The 24,480-nt window shown below is 44.1% G+C and overlaps 2 protein-coding genes across 3 annotated transcripts; both read right to left on the bottom strand.

The window, feature by feature from the left end:
- Positions 1-16,231: 16,231 nt before the first annotated feature.
- On the bottom strand, positions 16,232-17,243 carry LOC103696650 (mannose-specific lectin 3-like). Its single transcript, XM_008778333.5, has one exon. It carries the CDS (start codon positions 17,157-17,159, stop codon positions 16,362-16,364), a length of 798 nt encoding a protein of 265 aa, XP_008776555.1. The 5' UTR covers positions 17,160-17,243; the 3' UTR covers positions 16,232-16,361.
- A 3,876-nt stretch (positions 17,244-21,119) lies between these two features.
- LOC103696648 (putative receptor protein kinase ZmPK1) lies at positions 21,120-23,819 on the bottom strand. Of its 2 annotated transcripts, XM_088710887.1 has the most exons (2): positions 23,255-23,475; positions 21,120-23,150 (listed from the first exon to the last, which is right to left on the bottom strand). In XM_088710887.1, the coding sequence occupies exons 1-2, from the start codon at positions 23,335-23,337 to the stop codon at positions 21,341-21,343; spliced, it is 1,893 nt and encodes a 630-aa protein (XP_088567013.1). In that variant the 5' UTR covers positions 23,338-23,475; the 3' UTR covers positions 21,120-21,340. The 2 variants fall into 2 exon arrangements, with proteins under 2 accessions (XP_088567013.1, XP_088567012.1); XM_088710886.1 differs by having other exon boundaries at positions 21,120-23,819.
- Positions 23,820-24,480: the final 661 nt, after the last annotated feature.

The raw sequence follows: 24,480 nt of genomic DNA, 5'->3' as shown, positions 1-24,480 counted from the left end.
TTCCAGGCTTTTAATAAAGGACTGGCTTGGTTCCCAAACCACGAGTCAAAAGACTTTATTGTCCGAGTGGATTTACAATGGGCTTGCACATTGGACCCAGCTTGAGCACGCTTCAAGGAATATAATAGCTCAGCGTGGATCCCAGGAGCAAATTATATTGAGCTCCGATCGGATTAGGTATTGGTTTTACTGCACAGAATGCAATTGGACTAACTAACAAGCTAAGAAATTGGTAAATTAGATTAGATTTTATCGTTAGCTTCCTCTTCTCCATCCTTCACCTGACAAAAGGATAAGAGTTTGGACTAAAATAATAACATTTCTTTGACACTGGCTATAAGAAGGGGACAGAAATATCCGATTTTTTCATAGATCTACTATGATTAGGAGGCAGAGGAGTATGATCCGGTCCATGTGGGATGGGGCAGGGTCATGAGTGGAGGATGAGAGCCCGATCAGGCACGTATTGGTTGACTTTTTTCGGTCGAGATGGACTGAGAAAGGGGGGTCGGATGGCGGGGATGTCTTCCTACGTCCGGATACTGTAGTGGGGATGTCGGAGAACGTTGCCCTGATCGAGGAGGTGATGGAGGCAGAGATCAAGGAGGCGGTCTGGGTTTGGGGGAGGACAGAGCACTGGGGCCTGATGAGTTCTCCTCTTTTTTCTTTACGAGATACTGGGGTATTGTTGGGAGAGCAGTGGTGGAGGTGGTTCAGTTATTCTTCTAGTCAGCGGTTATGGCAGATGACTGGAAGGCGACCTCGCCCTAATCCCGAAATGGCGTGACACGGTGGAACCCAGCCATTACAGACCTATCAGTCTTTGCACCACCCTGTACAAGGTGGCAGTAAAGATATTGGTTGGCAGGATGCAACCCCTCCTTCCTCGTCTTATTTGTCTGGAGCAGGGGGTGTTTGTCGATGGTCGGAGTATCATCGACAATGTCATGATAGCCCAGGAGATGATGTGGGACTTGCAGCATGCTTTGAGACAGCAAAGTTACATGGCAGTGAAGCTTGATATGGAGAGAGCCTATGATAGAGTCTGATGGTGCTTCTTATTAAGGGTTTGGTGAGCCTCGGCTTCCATGTGACTTAGATTTTTTAGATCATGGGGTGTGTGCAGGGGCCGTCCTTCTCCATCTTGATCAATGGTACGCCATCGCCATTCTTCTGATCGACAATCGGCTTGCGCCAGGGTTGTCCCCTATCCCCATATTTATTTGTTATTTGTGCTAATGTTCTATCCCGTGCTCTGCGACATGCATGTAGGGTGTGGGCGCTGGAGACCTATGTTCCAACCTCCGACGTCCAACCGATCTCTCACCTTTCTTTTTGCAGATGACTGCTTCTTATTGGCTAGAGCTCGGCCTAGGGATGCCACGGTTCTTCGAAGTGTCTTGGTGGAGTATTGCTCAGCATCGGGCCAGAGGATGAACTTCCATAAGTCGACCATCATGCTTAGCCCGAAGACTGAGTTGCGGGTGCAATAGGAGATCAGGGGGTTGCTTGGCATGAGGGAGCAGGATGGGCCGTGGAGTTACCTGGGAGTCCCTATCACTGGGAGGAGGTTGCGGGTCTCGGACTGTCTGCAGTGGCTGGACGATTGGAGGACGGCATCACTTTTCATGATGGATAGGGTGACCCTGGTCAGGTCTGTGCTGTGTTCCATGCCAGTCTATCTGATGTCCAATATCGTGGTACTGAAGACGGTGTTGAGGAGTATTGAGAGGCTTGCTCAGAGTTTTATTTGAGGGACGCAGGGTGGCGGCCGCAGGGTGCACCTGATGGATTGGGAATCAGTATGAGAACCGACTAGGGCAGGGGGACTGGGTATCCAATCTCTACTGACTTGAAGGGAGGCGCTGATTGCTCGGCATGCAGTCGGGGTCATCTTAGAGCCGCAGTCTTTTTGGAGTCTAACTATGGTCGCCCGGTATGGCCTTATTGGGAGTAGTGTGACTCCAGTTGGGGGGCATAGGGCATCACCGAGTTGGCGTGAGATATGCATGTATGTGCCCATGGTCATATCTAAATGCAGGTGGCTGATAGGTGATAGCTAGAGAGTGGACGTGGTAGAGGATGCCTGGGTGAACGAGCTTCTGTTGAGGCGCTGGCCGACCCTAGTCAGTGTTGAGGTTGGGGATGGACTCCGAGTGTGTGACCTGCTTCTTCTCGATGGAGGGGGGTGGGATACCCACTAGATCAGATAGCTGTTCGGTGAGCCGCTTGCAGAGCAGATTCGGTCGACCCCAGTTTCGGAGCACCCTTGCCCGGATGTTAGAGTTTGAGCATGTCCTGCAGATCTACATTTAGGGTGGCTGACATCTGCGATGTCGTCTAAGGTGGTGAGCAACGTGCGGTGGACTGTGGCAGGATCTGGCAGTTTGGGTTGCACCCTAGGGTGGCCTTATTTTTTTTGAAGGTTGCTTAAGGTCGACTACCGACGAAACTTCTACTGTTTGAGAGGGGTATGAGTATCCACCCCCAGTGCCCCGAGTGTCTGTCAGATGAGTTGCTAGATCATGCTATTTTTTAGTGTCACCAGGCTAGGAGGATCTGGAGGCGAGCAGGGGTCCCCATGGAGTTCTGGTGTCATGCGGCATCATTTTTGCAGGTGTTGGGACGTTTGGCGGGGGCCTCACAGTTTAGACCGGAGGCAGTGAGGGCGACCTATATTGCCTACTAGATATGGCTTGCGAGGAACGCATGGACGTTCGGGAAGACGAGCCCCCCTCCGAGGGTGGTGGTGGAGTGGGCGAGGCTGCTAGCAGTGGAGGTCTCTCAGGTGGACCATTGAGTTAGATCTTTGACAGCTCGGGATATCTGGGGCTCTATCTCTGCTCGTAGAGCCTCCATCCTCCAAGTTTGCTCAAGGTCAACTTCGACGGTTGCGTCCTGCAGAGCGGCATGAGGGAAGATGCGGGCTTTGTGGTTAGAGGCTTGGACTTTAGGATGATTGCTGCTGGGGGTTGCTAGTTGTTTGATACCTCGGTACCCGAGGCTGAGTTAATTAAGAGCTGCATGGGCTGATCTTTGTAATGTGCGGCATGCTCTGCAGATGAGGATGGTCCTTTTGGAGGGCGACTTTGCGACGATCATTGGATAGATTCTGCGGATTTCGGGGGGGGGGGGGGGTCGACAACTACCATCTGTTGCTGAGAAATATCTATGCCATGGTTTGTGATGGGTTGGCAATCTAGGCGAAGCATGTATTCTGTGAGGCCAATGGGGCTGCCGATTGGGTGGCTTCCTTTGCTTCCAACCATTCGGGTGGACACCTATAGATGGGCGAGGCGGAGTTGCCTAGTACTCTATGATGTATTGTTTTTTGATTTTCTTGACTGTATTTATACACATTTAATATGATACTTCTGTTTTATTAAATAAAAGAAAAAGTTGTTGACACCGGTCATAAATTGAGATGGCGAGAGAGAAACACAGCATTAACTATTTTTTTTTCAAAATGATCCCTAACTTTTTATCAAAACATAAAGTTGCCATTCTAAATAAGTCACGCCTTCTATTCAACTTGCAAAATTGCTAATAGAAGAAATTTGGCAAACCTTGTTATAGATATAAATTAAAAAAAAAATATTAGAATTTTTTGAATGCACTGAATCCAGACAGTTCACAGTGTTAGGTAAGGTAAGCATCTGGGCCTCGACCTCAACGGGCGTCCTTAAATTTCGGCCAGTCACGTGTTCCAATGGGCACGGCAAAAATCAAAGGGATCATAGAAATTTGAAAAAAATAGCTAACGACGCTTAAACACGTCGTCCGAATCCTATGGCCTAAATGCTATATAAGACGATGCTTATAAGCGTTGTCGGAAGTCAAAGGTTCAAGACGACGCTTATAAGTGTCTTCGGAAGCCAAAGGTTCACTATTTGATTTCAACCCTCTACTTTTCCATTTTTAATGTTTTCTCTGATTTTCTTATAAGTTGTAATGTACGACTGCATCTCATTTTTTTCTTTAAAATCAAAAAAATCAAACAACTCTCTACCGCACTTTCTAAACAATTGGTTAAGGCTTTATATTGCGATGGTGGTGTGATTAAGCTTAGGCCAGACGATGCTGAGAAGCGTCGTCGGAATTCATTAGTCCAAGACGAAGCTCAGTTGTGTGCCTGCGTCATTGGAGGCCATGAGGGCGCGTCGTCGAAGGCCAAGGGGGAGTGTCGTCGGAGGCCAAGTGCCGCTATAAAACGCCCCCAATGCGATGGAAACCCTAGCGCGGGTTAGAGAGAGAGGGAGAGAGAAAAAGGGAGTGTGTATCATCGGCAGCCTCATGCTCCGTCGCCGGACCCTGCTTGGCATATGTCTCCGCCGCCCGAACCAAATCCGCCACCCTCTTCTCCAGCGACATCACCACGATAACTGGCCCCACGCTCAGCCGTCGAGGGAGCTTCGGGCGGTTCTTCGGTAGCTGCATACGTGAGAGCGAGAGCGAGAAGTGGCCACCACCGATGCGAGAGCGAGAAGAGGAAAGGCAGAGGTTGGAGATGATGAGGTTGGGGTTGGGGTTAGGGTTAGGGGATATGTTGTAATTTGTTGTAATTTATCTGTTTATCCCGTGTTATTTCTATTGTAATTTGTAAATATGTTGTAATATGCTTTCTACTGAAATTTGTAAAACAAACATCATATAAATTGTTCTTCTTGCGTTATTCTTTGTCTAATTTTGTTCTCTTTTTTTTTATAACTTCCTAGGGTTATCTATTTTATGGTATTGGAAGAAGAAGAATTAAAAGGAACTCTCTCTCTCCAGCTAATCTCTCTCTCTCTCCAGCTAATCAAAAGAAGAATCAAAGGGGTTATCCTGTTGTTGGAATGGAGAAGGAAATCGAAAATTGGCTCTGTTTATCTCTCTCTCCAGCTAGATCCATTTTTTTTTTTTTTAACCTTTGGAAAGATTAATTTGGCCTTTTAATTAATTTTTTTAAAAAAGTAATAATTCTCACGATGCTGTAAAGCATCGTTAGAATAAGTATTGCCGATGTTTCAGAGGGTCGGCAAAGCTCCCGTTATTTGCCGATGCTTTTCAAAAGCGTTGGCAAAAAAAATTTCCATTCCCACCTAGCTAACGTTTTTGCGACGCTTTTGAAAGTGTTAGCGTCAAGATAAATGATGCTTATATGCATCGGGAGAGAATCTAAAAAGTACCGAAAAAGATAAAAAAAAATTTAGTGCGTAAATCCAGCTAGAACTTTTCGCTTCTGGATGTTGGCTCAACCTACGTGAATAAGTGTCGCATTTGAGTCGAAAACTATACTTGAACTCCATGCAACTAGATATGATGGATCCTGGCCGACTGACTTGGCTGGACCTCACTAGACAAGTTCCACTTGAATTGATCAAGTGCAACTTGCATCGGGTCGTTGATCATGTTTTCAGCCGAGATCATGCTTCTCCCGAAAGGCCGAAACACGACATGTGGGCTCCATTGCAAAATGGCCGGTCCGATCAAAAGAGCAGGCCCAGTTTGGGCTGGGCAGATGGACTTCCACCTGGCGCAGTTTTCGACAAGGTGTAGAGGCCCCTATAGGACGTCTCAGGTGGACGGGGTCTTCCGTAATTGCAAGTGTCCTGTGGACCGCAATGTTGGTGGCTCGCACTCTCGAATTGTTTTGCAAACCAAGCCATTTGTTCACGGATTGTGAAGGACGAGCACACCATCCTTTATCATAAGAATGGCATCCGAGGGACCTAACTGGGACAACCTGAACCATCAGCACCCCAATATGTACCCTGTGGAGATAAATCAGGCCATGGGACCTACGCAGAATACTGACGTGTCAATCTCTCCTTGACTGCATTCGCTGTTTCAAATTTCCACCGTGCCACAGGATCTGAAACAGTCCTAGGCTGTGATGAGGCCCATGTCATTGATTCATATCATCGCACGGCTCCAGCAATGTTTTAAACGCTGGTAGCATCTTCTAGCACAACTTCCGTAAGACCGATGTATGCATATGCATAAAGCTATCTGCCAATGCAGAACCATAGGCAGCCAAGCGGAATTGGATGGTTCTCATGGCATTCCCGATTCCAGTGGCCCTCCTCGCCTTTCCGTCCATCTTCGGGCTTCTTAATTCCCCCTTATGCCATGGCCGACTATGTTCTTTTCACCGGCGAGGTCCTCATGGCCGGCCAAAACCTTACAAACGGGCAGTACCGCTTGGCCATGCAATTCAACTGCGATTTAATTTTTTACGAAGGTGAGAACCCGATATGGGGTGCCAACACTGTGGGCCAAGGCGACGATTGCTACCTCGCGCTGAAGCATAATGGCGAGCTAGTCGTTCGTCGCAGCGTCCACTATACCTTATGGTCAAGCTCTAGCAAGTCCAAGAAAAGGAAGTATGCTCTCGTGCTCGATGGCAATGGCAAGCTCGGCATCTACGGCCAGAGACGGTGGACAAGCGGCAACCGGAAGGAACTGGGCCTACTTTACAGATCGACGGCCACGACTGTTGGGAATATACTGTCCCAGAAATTTTTAAATCTATAATACTCTACTTCAACAAATAATAGGCAGAAATAGGCTTACAGAAAATAAATAGAGAAAGTGGAAAAATGGAACCCAAGATGCTGAGGCGTGGTATGTTGGTCACTTTCCTTGAAGTAGATTTCGCCGCCTTACAGTGCACTAGGCTTGGATGGCATTCTACTCCTGAGGTACAACAGCCTCTCGCACTGTTCCTTCTGCCTCAATGATTTGCACGGATCAAAGAAGCCTTCGAACCCAGAATCAGTATGCAGCAAGCCCGTTGATTGAAAGAAAAACAGCAAACAGGAAGAATAGAAGTTCTCTGTTTTCAATTTTCTATATCCTGTCTAATCCGAAGAGGTTTATTTATAGACTTCTTCGGGACAGACGCGACCCAAAACCGATCCAACGGTCAAAACCGGTAAGAAAGTTTGAAAAAACACTGGGAGTATGGCCAGCGGATGCGAGGTCGGTTGCGAAGAGGTGCTAACGAGGAAGCGACGTGGCTCCTCGTGTTAAGGGTGCGAGGCACGACCCACGCACCTCTTGGCTCATCGTACCCGTTGTCCGACCTCGGCTCCTCTGGGCTCATCACACCTGTGGTCCGACCTCGGCCTCGGCTCTTCGCGCTTCAGTTGAGGTGGGTCGGACGAGCACAGGCGCACAGAACCTCGGACGAGCAGGGGCAGGGCCCAGCGAGCACAAGCACATGCGCAAAGAACCTTCGCTCGGACAAGCACAGGCACAGCTCGGCTGCAGAGAACCTCGGCTCGGACAAGCTCGACTGCAGAGAACCTCGGCTCGGACAAGCACAGGCCCAGCTCGGCTGCAGAGAACCTCGGCTCGGACAAGCACAGGCCCAACGAGCATAAGAGAACCGAGCTCGGCTCGGACAAGCACAGGCCCAACGAGCACAAGAGAACCAAGCTTTACGTAATAGAAATAAAAAGGAGGGAATGGGGAATCGAACCTGTTATCTCATCCCCACCCAAACAACGCACCAACCACCAAGCCAAACTCCCTTATTAACATATATGTATAATATATATATTTTAAGTATGAAAACTTTTAATCATTATTTAATAAAAATCTAACATTCTCCCACCTGATTAAAATGTTTTCAAAACTTTATAAAATAAAAAATAGTCAAATCGGGCTTGTTTATGTCACGACTTCAATAAAGGTAGCTTGCGGCTTTGAACCTTTACCTAGTGAAAGTATATTTTCATCTGAAAGGTATAGTGGTAGCTAAAAAGCTTTGAACCAAATCCTTTGGTTCAGATTTCTATATACTTCACCCATGACAAATGCAAATACTGGGTTCATTATAGGTGGTGTTTTTTCTGGCCTTATGCTCCAATATCTCAGTTTCATGAGTGCTCTAGGGGTTAAACCCTTATCCCCATAGACTGCGGCCACACAGTCACACTCACATAGGTGAGTTCTCCAAGGGTGCTCGCAGCACAGCACCTTGCCATAAACTCGGACTCATTCAGAGTTTTAAACTCTTCCGTATACCTCTGCTGTATTTAGCACTCACATCACAGGGAGAGACTAAATGACATAAAGTCATTTTATTATAGTGCTAACTAATCATTAAACAACTTGTTTTTCCCGTTGAACCTTTCGTCTTGGGATCTCCAGTCAGAATAGGTTGGGTTGCCATTGTCAATGATTCCTTATGGGTTTCAATCCCATCCCCTTTGATGTTTCTATGACTTTGCTTCTAGCCAGTCCTTTAGTTAAAGAATCTGCTAGGTTATCTTTAGATCCAACAAATTCCAAAGTTATGATACCATTTTTAATTAGGTATCTAATAGTCTTATGTCTCACACTAATGTGTCTTCTGTTTCTCTTGCTATACTCAGTATTTCTACAAGTATTAATTGCAGCTTCATTATCACATAACAAAGAGATAGCAGGTATAGGCTTTTCCATAATAGGTATTTCAGACATAAGATTCTTAAACCATTCTGCTTCTTGACTTGCAGAATCTAAGGCTACAATCTCAGCCTCCATAGTGGATCTTGTGATCACAGTTTGTTTGGATGATCTCCAAGCAACAGCTGCACCACCCAACATGAATATGTATCCACTAGTTCCTTTTCGATTCACTGAATCAGTGATCCAACTAGCATCACTGTATCCTTCAAGTACAGCGGGAAATCTTGAGTAATGTAAACCATAATATATTGTACCTCTCAAGTATCTAAGTACTCTATCCAGTGCTTCCCAGTGACTAAGACTAGGGCAACTATTAAACCTACTAAGCTTTCCTATAGCATAAGAAATGTCAGGTCTACTTGTATTTGCAACATACATTAGTGTCCCAATAATTTGAGCATATTTCTCTAGGGCCACTGGATCACCTTTATTGCACTTTAAGTTCAAACCATGCTCATAAGGTGTACTCACTGGTTTACAGTTGTACTTATCAAATTTCTTCAATATTTTCTCAATATATTGTGATTGATCAAAAATTATACCATCAGGTATTCTGGTAATCTTGTTACCAAGAATTATCTCTGCCTGACCTAAATCTTTCATATCAAAATTATTAGACAAGAAAGTTTTGATATCAGTCACCATATTCATATTAGTACCAAAAATTAAAATATCATCAACATATAAACACAAGATAATACATGAATCATTTTCTAACTTTGAATATAAGCACTTATCTGATTCATTTGCTTTAAAGCCATAAGAAACAATTATTTTATCAAATTTTCTATGCCATTGCTTAGGAGCTTGTTTTAAACCATAGAGGGATTTGACTAACCTACAAACTTTTCTTTCCTGTCCTTGAGCCACATATCCCTCTGGCTGATCCATATAGATCTCTTCCTCTAAATCACCATGAAGGAAGGCAGTCTTGACATCCATTTGATGAATTATCAAATTATGGATTGAAGCCAGTGCAATTAAAGTACGAATTGTGGTTATCCTAGTCACAGGAGAATATGTATCAAAGTAGTCAATACCCTCTTTCTGAGAAAAGCCCTTAGCAACTAATCTTGCTTTATATTTTTCAATAGAACCATCAGGTCTTAATTTCTTCTTAAATATCCATTTACAACCTATAGCCTTACTACCAGGCGGTAAGTCAGTTAAAAACCATGTTTTATTAGTCATAAGTGAATTCATTTCACTATTAATAGTTTCCTTCCAAAATATAGAATCTAATGAGTTCATAGCATCTTTATAAGTTTTAGGATCATCTTCAACCATAAAAGTATAGAAATCAGATCCAAAATCTTTCTTTTTCCTAATTCTTTTCCCTTTACCAAGTTCATTAATATCATTAAGTTCATTTTCATTTTCATTATTAGGAATAATTAGAGAATTAGATGGCGAACTACAAGATGCATCATTAGATCTATCTATTAAATGCTTTTCTATTTTATCCTTAAATGGAAAAATGTCTTCAAAGAAAGAAGCATCTTTAGATTCAATTATAGTATTCTTATCTATGCCATTAATATCAGAACTAATGACTAAGAACCTATAAGTAACGCTATTAAGAGAATAACCAAGAAACACAGCATCAAAAGTATTAGGTCCTAATTTTCTTTTCTTGATTAAAGGAATATTAACCTTAGCCAAACAACCCCAAACTTTTACAAAATTTAGGTTAGGTTTTCTTCCTTTCCAAAGTTCATAAGGAGATTTATTAGAACCTTTAAATAGAACCCTATTAAGCAGGAAACATGCAGTAAGCATTGCTTCCCCCCACCAAACCTCAGGTAAACCTGAGTTGGCAAGCAAAGATCTTACCATATCTTGCAGAGTCCTATTTTTCCTTTCAGCCACTCCATTAGACTGAGGTGAATAGGGAGGTGTAACTTCATGTAGAATTTCATTAACTCTACAGAATTCATTCAAGTCATTAGAGGTGTATTCTCCTCCTCTGTCTGACCTGAGAATCTTTATTCTCTTGTCAAGTTGATTTTCTACTAAAGATTTGTAAGTCTTGAACATCTCAAATGCTTCATCTTTAGATTTCATTAAATAAACTTGACAATACTTAGAATAATCATCTATGAAGGTAATGAAATACCTTCTACCCTCTTTAGTCAAAGTTCCATTTAGATCACATACATCTGAATGTATTAATTCTAATAAAGTTGAATTTCTATTTACTATTTTAAATGGTTTTCTAGGTTGTTTAGATTGAACACAAATTTGGCACCTTTCCTTTTCATTTAATGAAACATTAGGCAATAAACCAGAGCTAATCATTCTTTTAATAGTATTATTATTCACATGTCCTAATCTAGCATGCCAAAGAGATGAAGAACATATTGAAAGCACAATTTTATTATTGTTATCAGAAGAAAAATCTAAAGATACATTATTTATTACATACAAGCCATCACACTCATAGCCTTTGCCTACAAATATTCCATTCTTTGTTATAATCACTTTCTTAGATTGAAATAACAAAGAATAACCACTTCTATTTAGAAGAGATCCACTGATCAGATTCCTCCTTCCATCGGGCACATGGTACACATTAAATAGTGTAAGCACATTCCCAGACGTAAGCCTTAGAAGTACTTTTCCAGTTCCAAGCACTCGTGCCGAGGTGGAGTTCCCCATAGTTACTGTTAGGCCACTCCGGACCTGATAAGTAGTAAAAAGGGTATGATCAGTACACATATGAACATTCGCACCTGTATCCACTAACCAATCGGTAGAGCAAATTGCCAAATTTAATTCTGGACTTAAAGTTACATACCGATCATCAGTACTAGTAGGACCAATACTGGATAGCACCATGTTGGTTTGTGGATTTGCAGGTTGAGAAAGCGCATGTTCATAGTTCTGATACTTCTTCCTCTTCATCCGGCATACTCGAGCCATATGACCGAGTTTCCCACAATTGTAGCAAATCGGCTTCCGATCATTCTTATTGATATGGTGTTTTGGCTTCATAAGTTTTCTTTTGTTTCTAGGTCCACCCTTTTCAAATTTGAACTTATGGGTCTTATTCTGGCCTTCTACAAAGTTCACCTTGGTTAGAAGCTCAGGATTCATGAGTTGCTCATTATCTTTCTCAAGGTGTTGTTCTTGGATCCTAATGGCAGACAATAGAGTTTTCATTGTTATATCCTCGGTTTTATGTTTCAGGGATAACCCAAAGTCTTTCCAAGAAGGTGGGAGCTTGTCAATGGTACAAGCAACTTGAAGGCTCTCAGTTATACCCATTCCTCTTAAGCCTAATTCATGATAAATCACTGTTAACTCATGGGCTTGATCAACTACGGGCTTGGTGTCAACCATCTTATAAGACAGGAATTGACTAGCAGCATACTTGTCCATTCCGGCATCTTGGATACCATATTTCTTATTAAGGTCATCCCAAATCTCCTTGGAGGTTTTAAAAGTGCAGTAGACATCAAAAAGGGGATCAGTAAGATAGGACAGAATCCTTCCCCTACACAGGTAGTCTTTCTTCTTAAATTCCTCCAAATTACAAGTTCTAGCTGGTTCATTCTCTTCCTCATTTGGAGGAGAGTCAAAGATTATGGAAAATAACCCAAGTGTGGTTAAGAAGATTTCCATCTTCTGTCTCCAACGCTTAAAGTTATTTCCATTAAATTTTTCAGGAGGAACCGGGTCACTTGCATTGGCCATTGAGGTAACTCTAAGTACTAGCCTATTATATGTAGGAGAAATCTACTTCAAGAATGTTGGGAATATACTGTCCCAGAAATTTTTAAATCTATAATACTCTACTTCAACAAATAATAGGCAGAAATAGGCTTACAGAAAATAAATAGAGAAAGTGGAAAAATGGAACCCGAGATGCTGAGGCGTGGTATGTTGGTCACTTTCCTTGAAGTAGATTTCGCCGCCTTACAGTGCACTAGGCTTGGATGGCGTTCTACTCCTGAGATACAACAGCCTCTCGCACTGTTCCTTCTGCCTCAATGATTTGCACGGATCAAAGAAGCTTTCGAACCCAGAATCAGTATGCAGCAAGCCCGTTGATTGAAAGAAAAACAGCAAAAAGGAAGAATAGAAGTTCTCTGTTTTCAATTTTCTATATCCTGTCTAATCCGAAGAGGTCTATTTATAGACTTCTTCGGGACAGACGCGACCCAAAACCGATCCAACGGTCAAAACCGGTAAGAAAGTTTGAAAAAACACTAGGAGTATGGCCAGCGGATGCGAGGTCGGTTGCGAAGAGGTGCTAACGAGGAAGCGACGTGGCTCCTCGTGTTAAGGGTGCGAGGCACGGCCCACGCACCTCTTGGCTCATCATACCCGTTGTCCGACCTCGGCTCCTCTGGGCTCATCACACCTGTGGTCCGACCTCGGCCTCGGCTCTTCGCGCTTCAGTTGAGGTGGGTCGGACGAGCACAGGCGCACAGAACCTCGGACGAGCAGGGGCAGGGCCCAGCGAGCACAAGCACATGCGCAAAGAACCTTCGCTCGGACAAGCACAGGCACAGCTCGGCTGCAGAGAACCTCGGCTCGGACAAGCACAGGCCCAGCTCGGCTGCAGAGAACCTCGGCTCGGACAAGCACAGGCCCAACGAGCATAAGAGAACCGAGCTCGGCTCGGACAAGCACAGGCCCAACGAGCACAAGAGAACCGAGCTCGGCTCGGACAAGCACAGGCCCAACGAGCACAAGAGAACCAAGCTTTACGTAATAGAAATAAAAAGGAGGGAATGGGGAATCGAACCTGTTATCTCATCCCCACCCAAACAACGCACCAACCACCAAGCCAAACTCCCTTATTAACATATATGTATAATATATATATTTTAAGTATGAAAACTTTTAATCATTATTTAATAAAAATCTAACAACGACGGAGTACGTCTTGTTCTCGGGCGACAGGCTGATGCCTCCGAGGAAGCTCAAAGTATAAGAATTATGAGCGGGAATTTATGAGGTGCAATTTGGTCATCAAAGATGGAGGGGCTACTCCGATTTCTCACATGCTCTTCACCGATAATTGTTTATTACTAGTCCGGTTGTCTCGGCAGGCCGCGGGAGTCATTAGCAAGATCCTCCGAAACTACTGTGCAGTGTCGGATCAATGTATCAACTTATCTAAATCAGCTATATGTTTCAGCCCGAAGATTAGATTGGCAGTGAAGAATTCTATTTTGGAGATTTTGGGGGTGGGTGAGCAGGAGGGCACATTGAGATACCTGGAGATCCCACTCTCAGGTCAGCAGTTGCATAGCAGGGATTGCTCATCTCTAGAGCTCAGTATCAGACATAGACTGGAGGGACGGCAGATGCACACATTATCGATGATGGAAGGATTATCTTCGTTCAGTTAGTATCACTACTTACTTTTTCTCCAACTCCTTTATTCCAGCGGCATTTTTGAGGACTCTTGAGTAGATCTTTAAGAACTTTATCTAGGGGAGGAGTAGTGGTAGAGGTGGTATCCACTTGTTGGCATGGCAGGTGATATGTCAGCCGACCAGGTTTGGAGGTTAGGAAGTGCTGTCATTGGTGGTGAGGCGGAAGATTCTAGCGGCATGTCACGTACCTGAATTTATGCTAGAGCCCGATAGTATGTGGTCCTCGTTGATGAGGGCCAAATATGGTGCTTTGTTGCCTGGGACACGGGCTGGACGTCACCACTCATCGGTCTGGAGGGAGATGTGTGCTAGAGCCATGTTGGTGCTTTCAAAGATTAGATGGGCCATTAGGGATGGGCGATTTGTTGATATTTTGGAGGACAGCTAGGTGACTGAGCAGTCGATTAGTCGTCTGCCGGCCATAGTGGACTTGACGATGCTGAGTGGATATAGAGTTTGTGACTTGCTGGACCCTGTTGGGGGTCAATGGAGGGCTGGGCTGATTCGGGAGGTGCTTGGGGAGCAGTTGGCAGAGTTGATTCTGGCTCTATCGGTACCAGCCCGGGAGGAGTCTGACAGGTTAGTATAGATGCCATCAGGCCAGACGCGGGTACGAGCTAGGGATCTTCATGCTTTGTTCAGTAGGGAGTCAGCTCGGCAGATTGAGGGAGGTTGGATTTGGAGAATGCGAGTTCACCCACGTGTAGCGCTCTTCATCTGGAAGGTGGCATGGGGCTGCCTACCGACCAGAAGTTTGCTAGCTCGGCGAGGAGTGCGGATCACCCAGTTCTGTGAGATGTGTACGGAGATTGAGAAGACTATGGATCATGTTCTTTTGTAGTGCTCTAGGGCGAGGAGATATGGAGTAGATCACCTGCACCCTTACCCGAGTTAGTGGAGACGACACAAGATTTGATCCATTTGCTGAGAGTTTCGATGCGGAGCTCCAGATCCTTGGAGGGGGGATCTTTAGAGCATACTTGGCTTATCATATTTGGCTGGACAGGAATGTCGACATATTTGAGGGTAGGAGGTCGCTTTTGAGGCTGGTGGTGGATAGAGCTATACTGCATGCGAGGGAGGTTACAGCAGCTACTGCGTTGTTCACTACTGAGATAGCCAGAGATATCTAGGGTACTCTTTCCGTTGTTGCAGCGTCCAGGTTCGCCCTTGTTTCTTGGGTGCCCCCACCCCTTAGTCATCTCAAAGTAAACTTCGATGGTAGTATGTTGGTGGATGGTGTATCTGGAGGTGTTGGATTTATGATTAGAGGCTCCTTTGGCAAGCTGGTAGCAGCCGGAGGTCGGTGCCAGCCTGGGCTCACTGTTGTAGGGGCAGAGCTTCTGGCTGCATTGGAAGGGCTGTCATATGCGAGGCGGTTCTTTGGAGTCGTGAGGAAGTATCTCAAGAGGGATTCTTTTGTGGTGATTGACTGGATCCGAGGTGTGGACACATATGATGATGACCATCCTCTCATCAGAGAGACCCGTAGGCTGGCTCAGGAGATAGGTGGCTTGCAGGTAGCACGTGTTTCGGGAGGCGAATAGGGCAGCAGACTGAATCGCCTCCTTCGTTGTCCGGCATTTCAGGAATTTTCTCTGGACATCTATAGGAGACATTTTCTCTTCTTTGTACTCTTTACTTTCTCATGATTTGGTAGGATGTACTCATATTAAAACTATATAAATTGCCGCTTTAATCAAAAAAAAAAGAAAAAAGAAAAAGAAAAAGAAAAAGAAAAAGAAAAAGAAAAAGATGGGCAATCTGGACGACTTTGTGGCAGAGGCAGACTAACACGGATGCGCGTGGTTGTTATGCTCGGCTGGAGACTGATGGGGAGCTGACGGTCGAACACAAAGGCCAACGTCTCTGGGGCAGCAACAGCAAGGGTAGCAATGGGCCGTATATTGCAGTGCTCAGTTTTGATGGGAGACTCAACGTTTTCGGCCCATTGCGCTGGACTCACGACGGACACCATGATTCGCTGTCATCCGATGCTTCCTTCCCTTCAAAAATCTAATGCTCTAGAGCGGTCATGAGGGTCGCCTCTCAGCCATTGCGGCAGCCGAAGAGTACGAAGAAACCATGCGAACAGGCATACTCTGCTGCGGTGTGGCCCAAACAATTATATGTAGCATGCGCATAAGATGATGGGGCCGTCTAAGTTTTTCTTCACAAATATCAACCGTTGGAGCCTGGAGGACCTGATGTACGGCTTTTAATAATAGTTTATTTTATCAATTGAGATTCATTTCTGGATGATTGACCAGAAGAAATCACCAGTTGTCTCAGTGGAAACATGGAATTATTACGCCGATGGGTTGTCGTCCGCGTCCATGACGAGAAGGGATCGATGAAAGCATCAAGGAGTAACAATTAAGGATCCACCACAAAAATCGGTCTGTCTTCCAAACTTAATTTATTGGATATTTGGGCTAGCAGTACACGCTGTGGTTCAGCGACGAGCCAAACTTACTTACTAATTACTATTAATTGATGTCCTCAAAATAGGAACGCACTGGCCATCGCAGATCAGCTGGAGGACGTCGACCAGACTACGGGTCCATAGACGACCGCCTGTCCGTTGATCTGGACAATAAGGGCGTAAGCTCCTTCACTGGATATAGGCTTGCTCGCCCACACGATTTTGTAGCGGTCGTCCACGACGGCCAGCTGCCCCCGGTGGTCGAGCCTTAGGAAGCAATGCTGGCCTTTGCCCTGCGTGCCAGAATCCCAGATGACGCCTTGTGCGGCTTTTATGAGGGCCAGATTGCAGTCATACTTCATGATGAACGTATAGTCCCTGGTTGCGAGCGTGGAGTTGTTGTAGAGAATCTGCGACGAGAACAAGACGTTCTTCACCATCGGAATGTTCATCGCCTCAGAAGAATAAGCTCCGGTGGCGGCGAATCGAAAGTCCGGGGTAGACCAGACTGTGGGACCGTAGATGACTACGTTGCTATCAGGACGGAGGATGGCAGCGTAGTTGCCTTTCTTGGGACCAGGCGGCGTGGTCCACACAGTGGAGCCGTCGGCGCTCTTGATGATGAATTGGCCGCGGTCACTGAGCGCGAGGGTACAGTTAACACCCTCTCCGTGGGTGTTCGATTGGAAGCCATTGCCCTTGTTGTACAAGACGAGGTTGCAGTCACCTTGCATGACGAAGCTGTAGCCGAGGTAGGAGAGCTGGCCGTCGGTGGCGAGAACATCCCCGGTCACCAGGACATTGCTGTCGTTCGCTGTGGATGGGGCTGTGAGAAGGATGAGGATTGATGAGAGGATGACAAGAAGGGAGGCATTGGGGATTGAGGGTAGGATGGCCGTTGCCATTTGGCTTGGGTAGATTAATTGCTACCGCTCGCAGCTTTCACTCCCTGGTCACAAATATCAATATAAATGGCCATTGCCAAGGTCGCTCTAACTTCTATGATAGAGCATTTTGATGACTTGAAGTCAACCATGTCCCCGTTAATGGATAAGGGTCTCGGTTTCGGCCAGCTAGCATTGAGGACCAGGGCGCCACTTGTCAGTCTAGACGACACTAATTGCGCCCAATAACTTTGAATCCAATGCTGGTGCTAAGAATCTGAATGAGTTTTAGAATACTACAAGACATCACGAGCATCCTTGGCATCAAGGGCGCAAGGTCACCACCGGATATGGATGGATTTCTAAGACAAAGAACAAAACAACAGAATCCCACTTATCTTCTGGAGTCATAGAACGGCCAGGAGCCGCTTGAAGCATGTGATGTGCAAAATTCTTGGCCCAACCTAAGGGAAAATGTAAGGTTTTTTGGTGGGTCGCTGTGTGGGTTGAAAAACAGTGGCCGTTTATTCTGAACCAAGCTATTGAGATTTGGGAATGCAAGAATAAAGTTTGACATTGCACTATAGTTACCAATTTGCCAATGCCTTGTGTGCTCTCATTTAGTCTTAGCTTGAACGAACAGAGAGACATCCACATACACTACATATATCATCAAGAGTGTGATTTATCACTTTTCTTCCCTGTGCTGCAGACAGCACGTTTCACCAAACCGGGGAATGCAGAAATTTGCGGAGGAAATCATGCCTTAAGTTGCAAGCCAAAAAATTTAAAACAGACTTTATGGCATTTACACTTGTAGTCCAAGCTTTAAACTCATGCACCACCTAAGTCAATAGGAACAATATTACATCTTCCCCACATTCAATCTAAAATTGGCTCCGTTTACTCCTTGGAGAGAAGGGGTCAATGCTTGACTTAGGTTCGACTCAACCCTACTAAATCCTGGCATTTTCAGTGAAGGACCTGGATGATTGATAGAGTTGTGACACACTAGGCTTGGTTCTGATATCACCTATCATGGATTTCCTAGCTCAAAAGCTCAAGCTATCGCATGGAGGACCGCTCCCATGTGGGACTATGTCAGAGCAATGTATGTCATCTAGTATGCACAAGGCCCACTAAGCATTCCCATCCATATATAGCAAAACATCTGTGAAATGACCTTTTTGATTGAGTATTGCAATCCCACGACCACCATTAACATATATTAAAAACATATGATGAATTGATGGTGAGCTATCATCTTTTTTTCATATAAATACACAAGTAAATAAATAAATAAATAAAATGGTAGAGCTAGTAATACATGGTGAACACTACTTATATACAATACTGTAGACTAGTTTTGCTATTTTACTTTGTTTCTAGTCAAATATCAAAATGTATATATTTGTCGTGATGAAGCCGTGCCCTACTCCAAATGAAACTCCTCAATGTATATGAGGAGAAAAGGGATGAGAGTGCAGACATGGGAGTAGAAATGCATCGCTCCACTTCCTCTGATTTTCTCAAAGAGTTTAGATCCTCTGCAGTGCGCGATTTGCACAGTAGAGTATAGTACAACATGAATGGCCATCACATCATCCAATCATGGAGACGGATGGCTATCAAATAGGGCAGGCATTGCGTGCCATGCATGAAAAGTCGCATGCCATATACCACCCCCTATTTAACAGCTCTCCATCTTCATGATTGGACGACATGGTGGCCATCCAGTTATACCTCACTCTATAGTGCAAATCATGTACCACATAGGATTCTAGTCGCATGCCATATACCACCCCCTATTTAGCTCAAACAAAGTCTTCAACTATGAATGAGAGTCTATGGAGAGCCATGTGAGCACCGACAAGATATCAAGACTACTAACGGATCATATTGGAGCTTATTTTATTCTCTAACTAGGATAGCTTTTTTTCTCTTCAGTTATAGTAAGATTATGACATCCAACGGATTAGGATTAATAGATTTTAGATTTCAACTATAAATGCATGTAACACTTATGAGTAAATATATTAGATTATTCTAAATTTTAGATTTAAAATTGGATGTTATTCTTTGTTTTTTTTTTCTTTCTCCTAGTTGCATGCTTGTGATCTTCTTCCTCTTCATGAGGTTGGGTGTCCGGTGTGCAAATCTATCCTTTGGTTTGCACCACAAAGATTCCAGATTCATTCACAAAAATTCTTATTAGTACATATAAATATGTTCGAAGTTTAATATTAGGAGTCAAGGCTATCATTATGCTGCAATAGGCATTGTGATGGTATTTAGGCCCTCTCATTATCTTGGTTATGTGTGTTTCCTTGAAAATATAATGACATTGTACATTAATCCTTTAAAAAAACAAAGATAATAACTATTTTAAATCCAAAATTTAGAATAACCAAAGAAAAAAAAAACAAAGAATAACATCCAATTAAAATTCCTTGGTGACCTTGTTTTTTTTTTTCTTTCTAATTTGCACCCGGAAAATTCCTTGAAAAAAATATCGGATTAAAATCTCGAAGGATAACCAACCTGCAGGCCTCGTTTTGGAGCTCTTCGAAGAGTAAAGCCTGGCATAATTGTTCATATACGAAACCTTTCACTAAATGGGCCACGAGTTATGAAGCAAAAGGGCCCCATGCATGCATGGGTTTAGCTTGGTTTTCTTGGATTCTTTAAGAAATACAATTCTTTACGAGCAAACTCGCAAGAGAAGCCGGCTGAAATTAGTGATTGTTCTAGCCATCCTAATAAAGATGGCATCAGCATGAGAAACTACGTACGCATGGCATCCTAAGATTTCTTTTGGTTCTTTTCCAATTCGTTGGTCACAACGATGCTGTTTTGTTGCGATAATGGCCAGAGCTATCAAAAAAAGGAGAGAGAAGCTCAGTCTCGGCCATGAGAACAGAGCAACAGAGCAAAGCGAAAGAACAGCGTTTTTTTTTTTTTTTTTGGATTTGGGACGCTGGGTGAAGGCCAGCACTGCTTCTTCAGGCTTGACCACCGAGGGCAGTTTGCTATAGTAGACGATCCGTATGGGGCCTTGTGGACCACGTATCCCACCTCAAAGGATGGAGATTATATATTTACCAAAAACAAAGAAGATGGAGATTACATCCTTACCATTGGAATCAATGGACAAACCGTCATCTATGGACCCATTCTCTGGTCCAAGATGAGTCATGGCCATTCACATACGAGGCCACCCAATTCACAGCCTCATTAACTTCTTTGAACATGTGCTTGGTCTGGAAGGCCACACCGCTATGGATTATAGTCCGAATTTTTTAAAGCAAGGGGTGGCACCGTCCCATGCTGCCGGTGCCACCCTGAATCCAGCCAATTGCCGTAGCCGATTCATCCTCAAGCATGACTGAACTAGCCTGCAACAAGTGCCGAGCATGACCTAGGCCGGCCCGTGCCGCCCTCAGCTCCATCCTAAAAACTAAGGTGTGGAAGATCTAGAAGCCTCCAGCAACTACCACCCGAGAGTTCGAGTGCACATCATTATTTTAGATGATCTATAATTTCATTATATTGTTGCTATGATGGTGAACCCAGGGACTTCTTTCTTTTGAAAAACATTTGTGGGTGAGGGTGCCATACTATGCTGAGAAAAAAATATTACAGATGACCGTGCCATACTATGAATACTACATTAAATAATGAATTCTACAATATGGTCCGTTTAGAAAGTTGATTGAAATTCCCCTCGCTCTCTCCCTCTCTCTTTCTTTCTGCCAATCGCCACCTTAGAATGAATTTCTAACTGATCACTGATATGGCGAAACCGGTTTCAGATATATGCGACCTAGTTGTCCTCCTAGTATTTAGGGATAATTTATCACACCAACTGGGGAAGCTAGTCTGTTCAATCTGGTAAACAATAAGATAATTATAAGGGGCGAAAACACTTTCGGCTCTCGGAACAGAAAAACGTTAATCCAAAGCTATCATATTGGCAAATAATTAGAAGATAATTACTGCTACTAGCTTCATTTATTCCTTGTTAACTTAAAGAAAGTCTACACACATAAATATTCAGACGACTTTACAAGTAGGAGAACAAACGCTGGATATACAAGCTCATAATTTGCCTTAGCAGCTTCCTACATGGAATGCTTTCGACTAAGACTAAGATACATTACTTGATATTATGACCACATATTAATGACTTCCTGCCCAACTTACTAGAAAGATGCTGCATGGGAGTTTAGCTCGTCATCAGATAAAAGGAGCATTTGGACTACAGATTTCATGGATGGCCTTTTGCTTCTCTCCTCTTCGAGGCAGCAGACTGCTATCTCCACCATCATTAATGCTTGCTTGCTGTTGAACTTTCCATCCAATCTGGAGTCAACAAAGTCCCCAATCCATGACTCTTTTCCACTCTTCAAGTTCTCTTTGAGCAACTCAAGTGACCTCCTCAGTACCATCTCTACCTCCTCCCCCCTACCAATTATCCAGTCTGAAACTCTAGCCCCCTTCACCAACTCTAGAAGCACTACTCCATAGCTATAGACATCAACCTTCCCGGTGATTGGAAGACTCGAAGCCCATTCTGGAGCAATGTAACCCCTCGTCCCTTGGATACGTGATAAGTTTTCTCCAGATCCACCTCTATTTAACAGTTTGGCCAGTCCAAAGTCTGCAATCTTGGGCTCAAAATCATGACCCAACAATATATTCTCAGGCTTTACATCACAGTGGATGACCCACTCAAGGCACTCGTGATGAAGATAGGCCAGTCCTTTTGCCACCCCTACCGCAATTTTAAACCTCTCACTCCATCTCAGAAAGTTAGCTGAGCCATCACCATGAAATAAAACCTTGTCCAGCGAACCATTCTCCACGAACTCAGAAACTAAGAGCCTGTGTGAGCATTCTGAACAAAATCCCCACATTCTCACTAAATTCATATGGTATATTCTCCCTATGAGGCTCAGTTCGGCGTGGAATTCCTCTTCTCCTTGGATCACATCTTCCAACTTCTTGACTGCCGCCACCCTCTCATCATCCAAGACTCCCTTGTACATGGCTCCGGAGCCTCCCCTCCCGAGCTCTTCCTGGAAGTTTCGAGTAGCAATTTTCAGCTCTTTGTAACTGAATCTTCGAAATTGAGTAGATATCGCCCTATATCCCTCCTCCATTGGGGCTGACTGCTTCTCCCTCCTGAAAATGAACCACCAACCAAATGTAATAAAAAGGAGTTCTATTACAAAAAATGCCGATACGAACGAATAGAAATAGGCCCAATCTTTTCGTCCGCTGCTCTTCCGCATCATATCCTTGCCGATGTCCACTTCTTTGACACTGCAAACAGGCTTATGCCCTTGAAGACGAGAAGAGAGTTTTGAGGTGTTTACAGATCTTGGAAATTTTAAGAATATGGTGCCATCGGTGCCCGGATCACTTCTTCCATTGTGGAGCTCAATTTTTGTATAACATTCTCCGGTCTCTTTATATGAGAAAGCTTCGCATGAACAGTCCGTTTTGCATTTCTTCCTGCATGCCCTTAATGACAGGGAAGAAGTGAAATTGAAATCGGACCCCCAAAAATCTGTGTGGGGAAGCCTGAAAAATTTAGCCTGATGAGATTTGTGGCAGTCGATGCTGTATTTGCGCTTGCAACCTTTGCTCCAATCACTTGGGTCATTCACTTCAAAACCAGGTGGACAAGTACATTGGGGCGTTGGTGTGTATACGCAGATTCCGTTCCTACCACACAGTGAATGCACCCGACAGATCGATGGAAGAGCAATCCACGAAATGGACCACATCCCTGTCGACTCGTTCAAGCTGTACAGCCTGAGATTACCATCATAATCCAGAGTCAGCCTCCTCCTAATCGCTGGACCCCAGTCAGAAGCTTTGAACGCCAAGTTATCGCTCGACACGAACTGCCCCATATCATCAAGGACTGCCAATCTACTGCTATTGTAGGTTGATCTGTCATTATTCCACGGCCACGCGACTTGTCCGGGATCAGGCCAGTAGATGCTAACATATTCAGGTGCATCATATATGAGTTTCAAAACATTATCACTCTGAAAATAAAAATTATAGTGGCCTGAAGATAGTGATCCGTTAGGAGAAGCAGATACCAGCCTAGAATTTTGATTGAATGCCTGGTTAGGGAGAAGAGTATCAGTAGGATAATCAAAGCTTTGCCATAGAACTGTACCATCTGGATCCTTCACAACAAGATTTCCAGTATCGAGAAGCTGCGTGTGAGCTTGAGGTGAGCCGGTGTTGGTGCTCCAAACGACCGCGTCATCATAGTCCGTTAGAACGACGCTCCCATCCTTGCGCATTGTAACTCTCGACCCATGACCATTCACAGGGTGGTCACGGTTCGCTGTCCATACGACAGTCTTGGGCTTTGATTTGGTGAACCAGATCGAGAAGATGAAGGCATTCGAACCAACTTCGTAGAAGCCGCATGCGAATGTCTTATCTTGTGAGACGAGGATGTCCGAGTCATCCTCCACAGAAAGGAAAGAACGTCTCGTCAGAGAGCTCCTAGGTGCTGGAGACGCGAAAGGAAGGAGGAGCGTGAAGATGAGGGAGAGACGGATGAGGATGGTGGGAATACTAGGATTTCTCATGGTAGAGAACCCAGCGAAGCTGCAAAGAAGAAAGGAAACAAACACATGCTCTTTGTCTTGGCTTTTGGATCTGATATCCTACATATATTATAGTTGCTGGACCTTTAATTCTTGTTGGCCCCACGTTCAGGGATAGTTTTCCAAGTGAATTGATAGGGTGTACAAGTCCGACTTGTCAATTCTGAAGAAAAGTCTTCTAGAGGTGAAGCTCAAGTCTCCGGATAGCCGCCACTCACTCGCAAACAGATGGCTATCATCCTTTTAAAGTAGAAAACATTATATTCCGCGTCAAATACGTGGCTTGCGTGTCAAACTTTGTAGGCAGTAAGATGAGCCACGATCATTCATTTTCGAAAGGGTTGACATGGCGGTTTTTTCGAAAGATGCGCAGCTCCCGCAAGTCGCACCGTGCAAAGTAAGTTTGGCTGTTAGCTTCACGTACCGATCCGTATTGCTCATAATTTTTTTTATTAATATAATTCTATATAAATTTAAATTATTTTTTTATCAATATAATTTTATTAGAATAATTTTAGAAATCACATAACAATTTATATCAATTAGTAATATTTTCTATTATTAATATGATCCTATATCAGCCTATATTATTTTTCTTATATAAAGTCTATACACAAGTATATATATAATCCTTGAGTTGTACCGTATGTGACGGATCAAAGAAATAAAATCACTTCTCTCTCTTCTCTTTTTGTTTTTCTCTT

This window comes from Phoenix dactylifera, chromosome 14 (assembly GCF_051530095.1).
Source record: "Phoenix dactylifera cultivar Ajwa chromosome 14, Ajwa_hap1_PhDact_Kaust_v1.1, whole genome shotgun sequence".
NCBI lineage: Eukaryota > Viridiplantae > Streptophyta > Magnoliopsida > Arecales > Arecaceae > Phoenix > Phoenix dactylifera.
Note: the sequence above shows the minus strand (reverse complement) of the source record. Positions and strands in the feature narration are given on the sequence as shown.

Excerpts from the sequence above, each read along its gene's own strand:
- LOC103696648 (XM_088710886.1), bottom strand. The coding sequence starts at position 23,758 with ATGAGAAATCCTAGTATTCCCACCATCCTCATCCGTCTCTCCCTCATC.
- LOC103696650 (XM_008778333.5), bottom strand. The coding sequence starts at position 17,159 with ATGGCAACGGCCATCCTACCCTCAATCCCCAATGCCTCCCTTCTTGTC.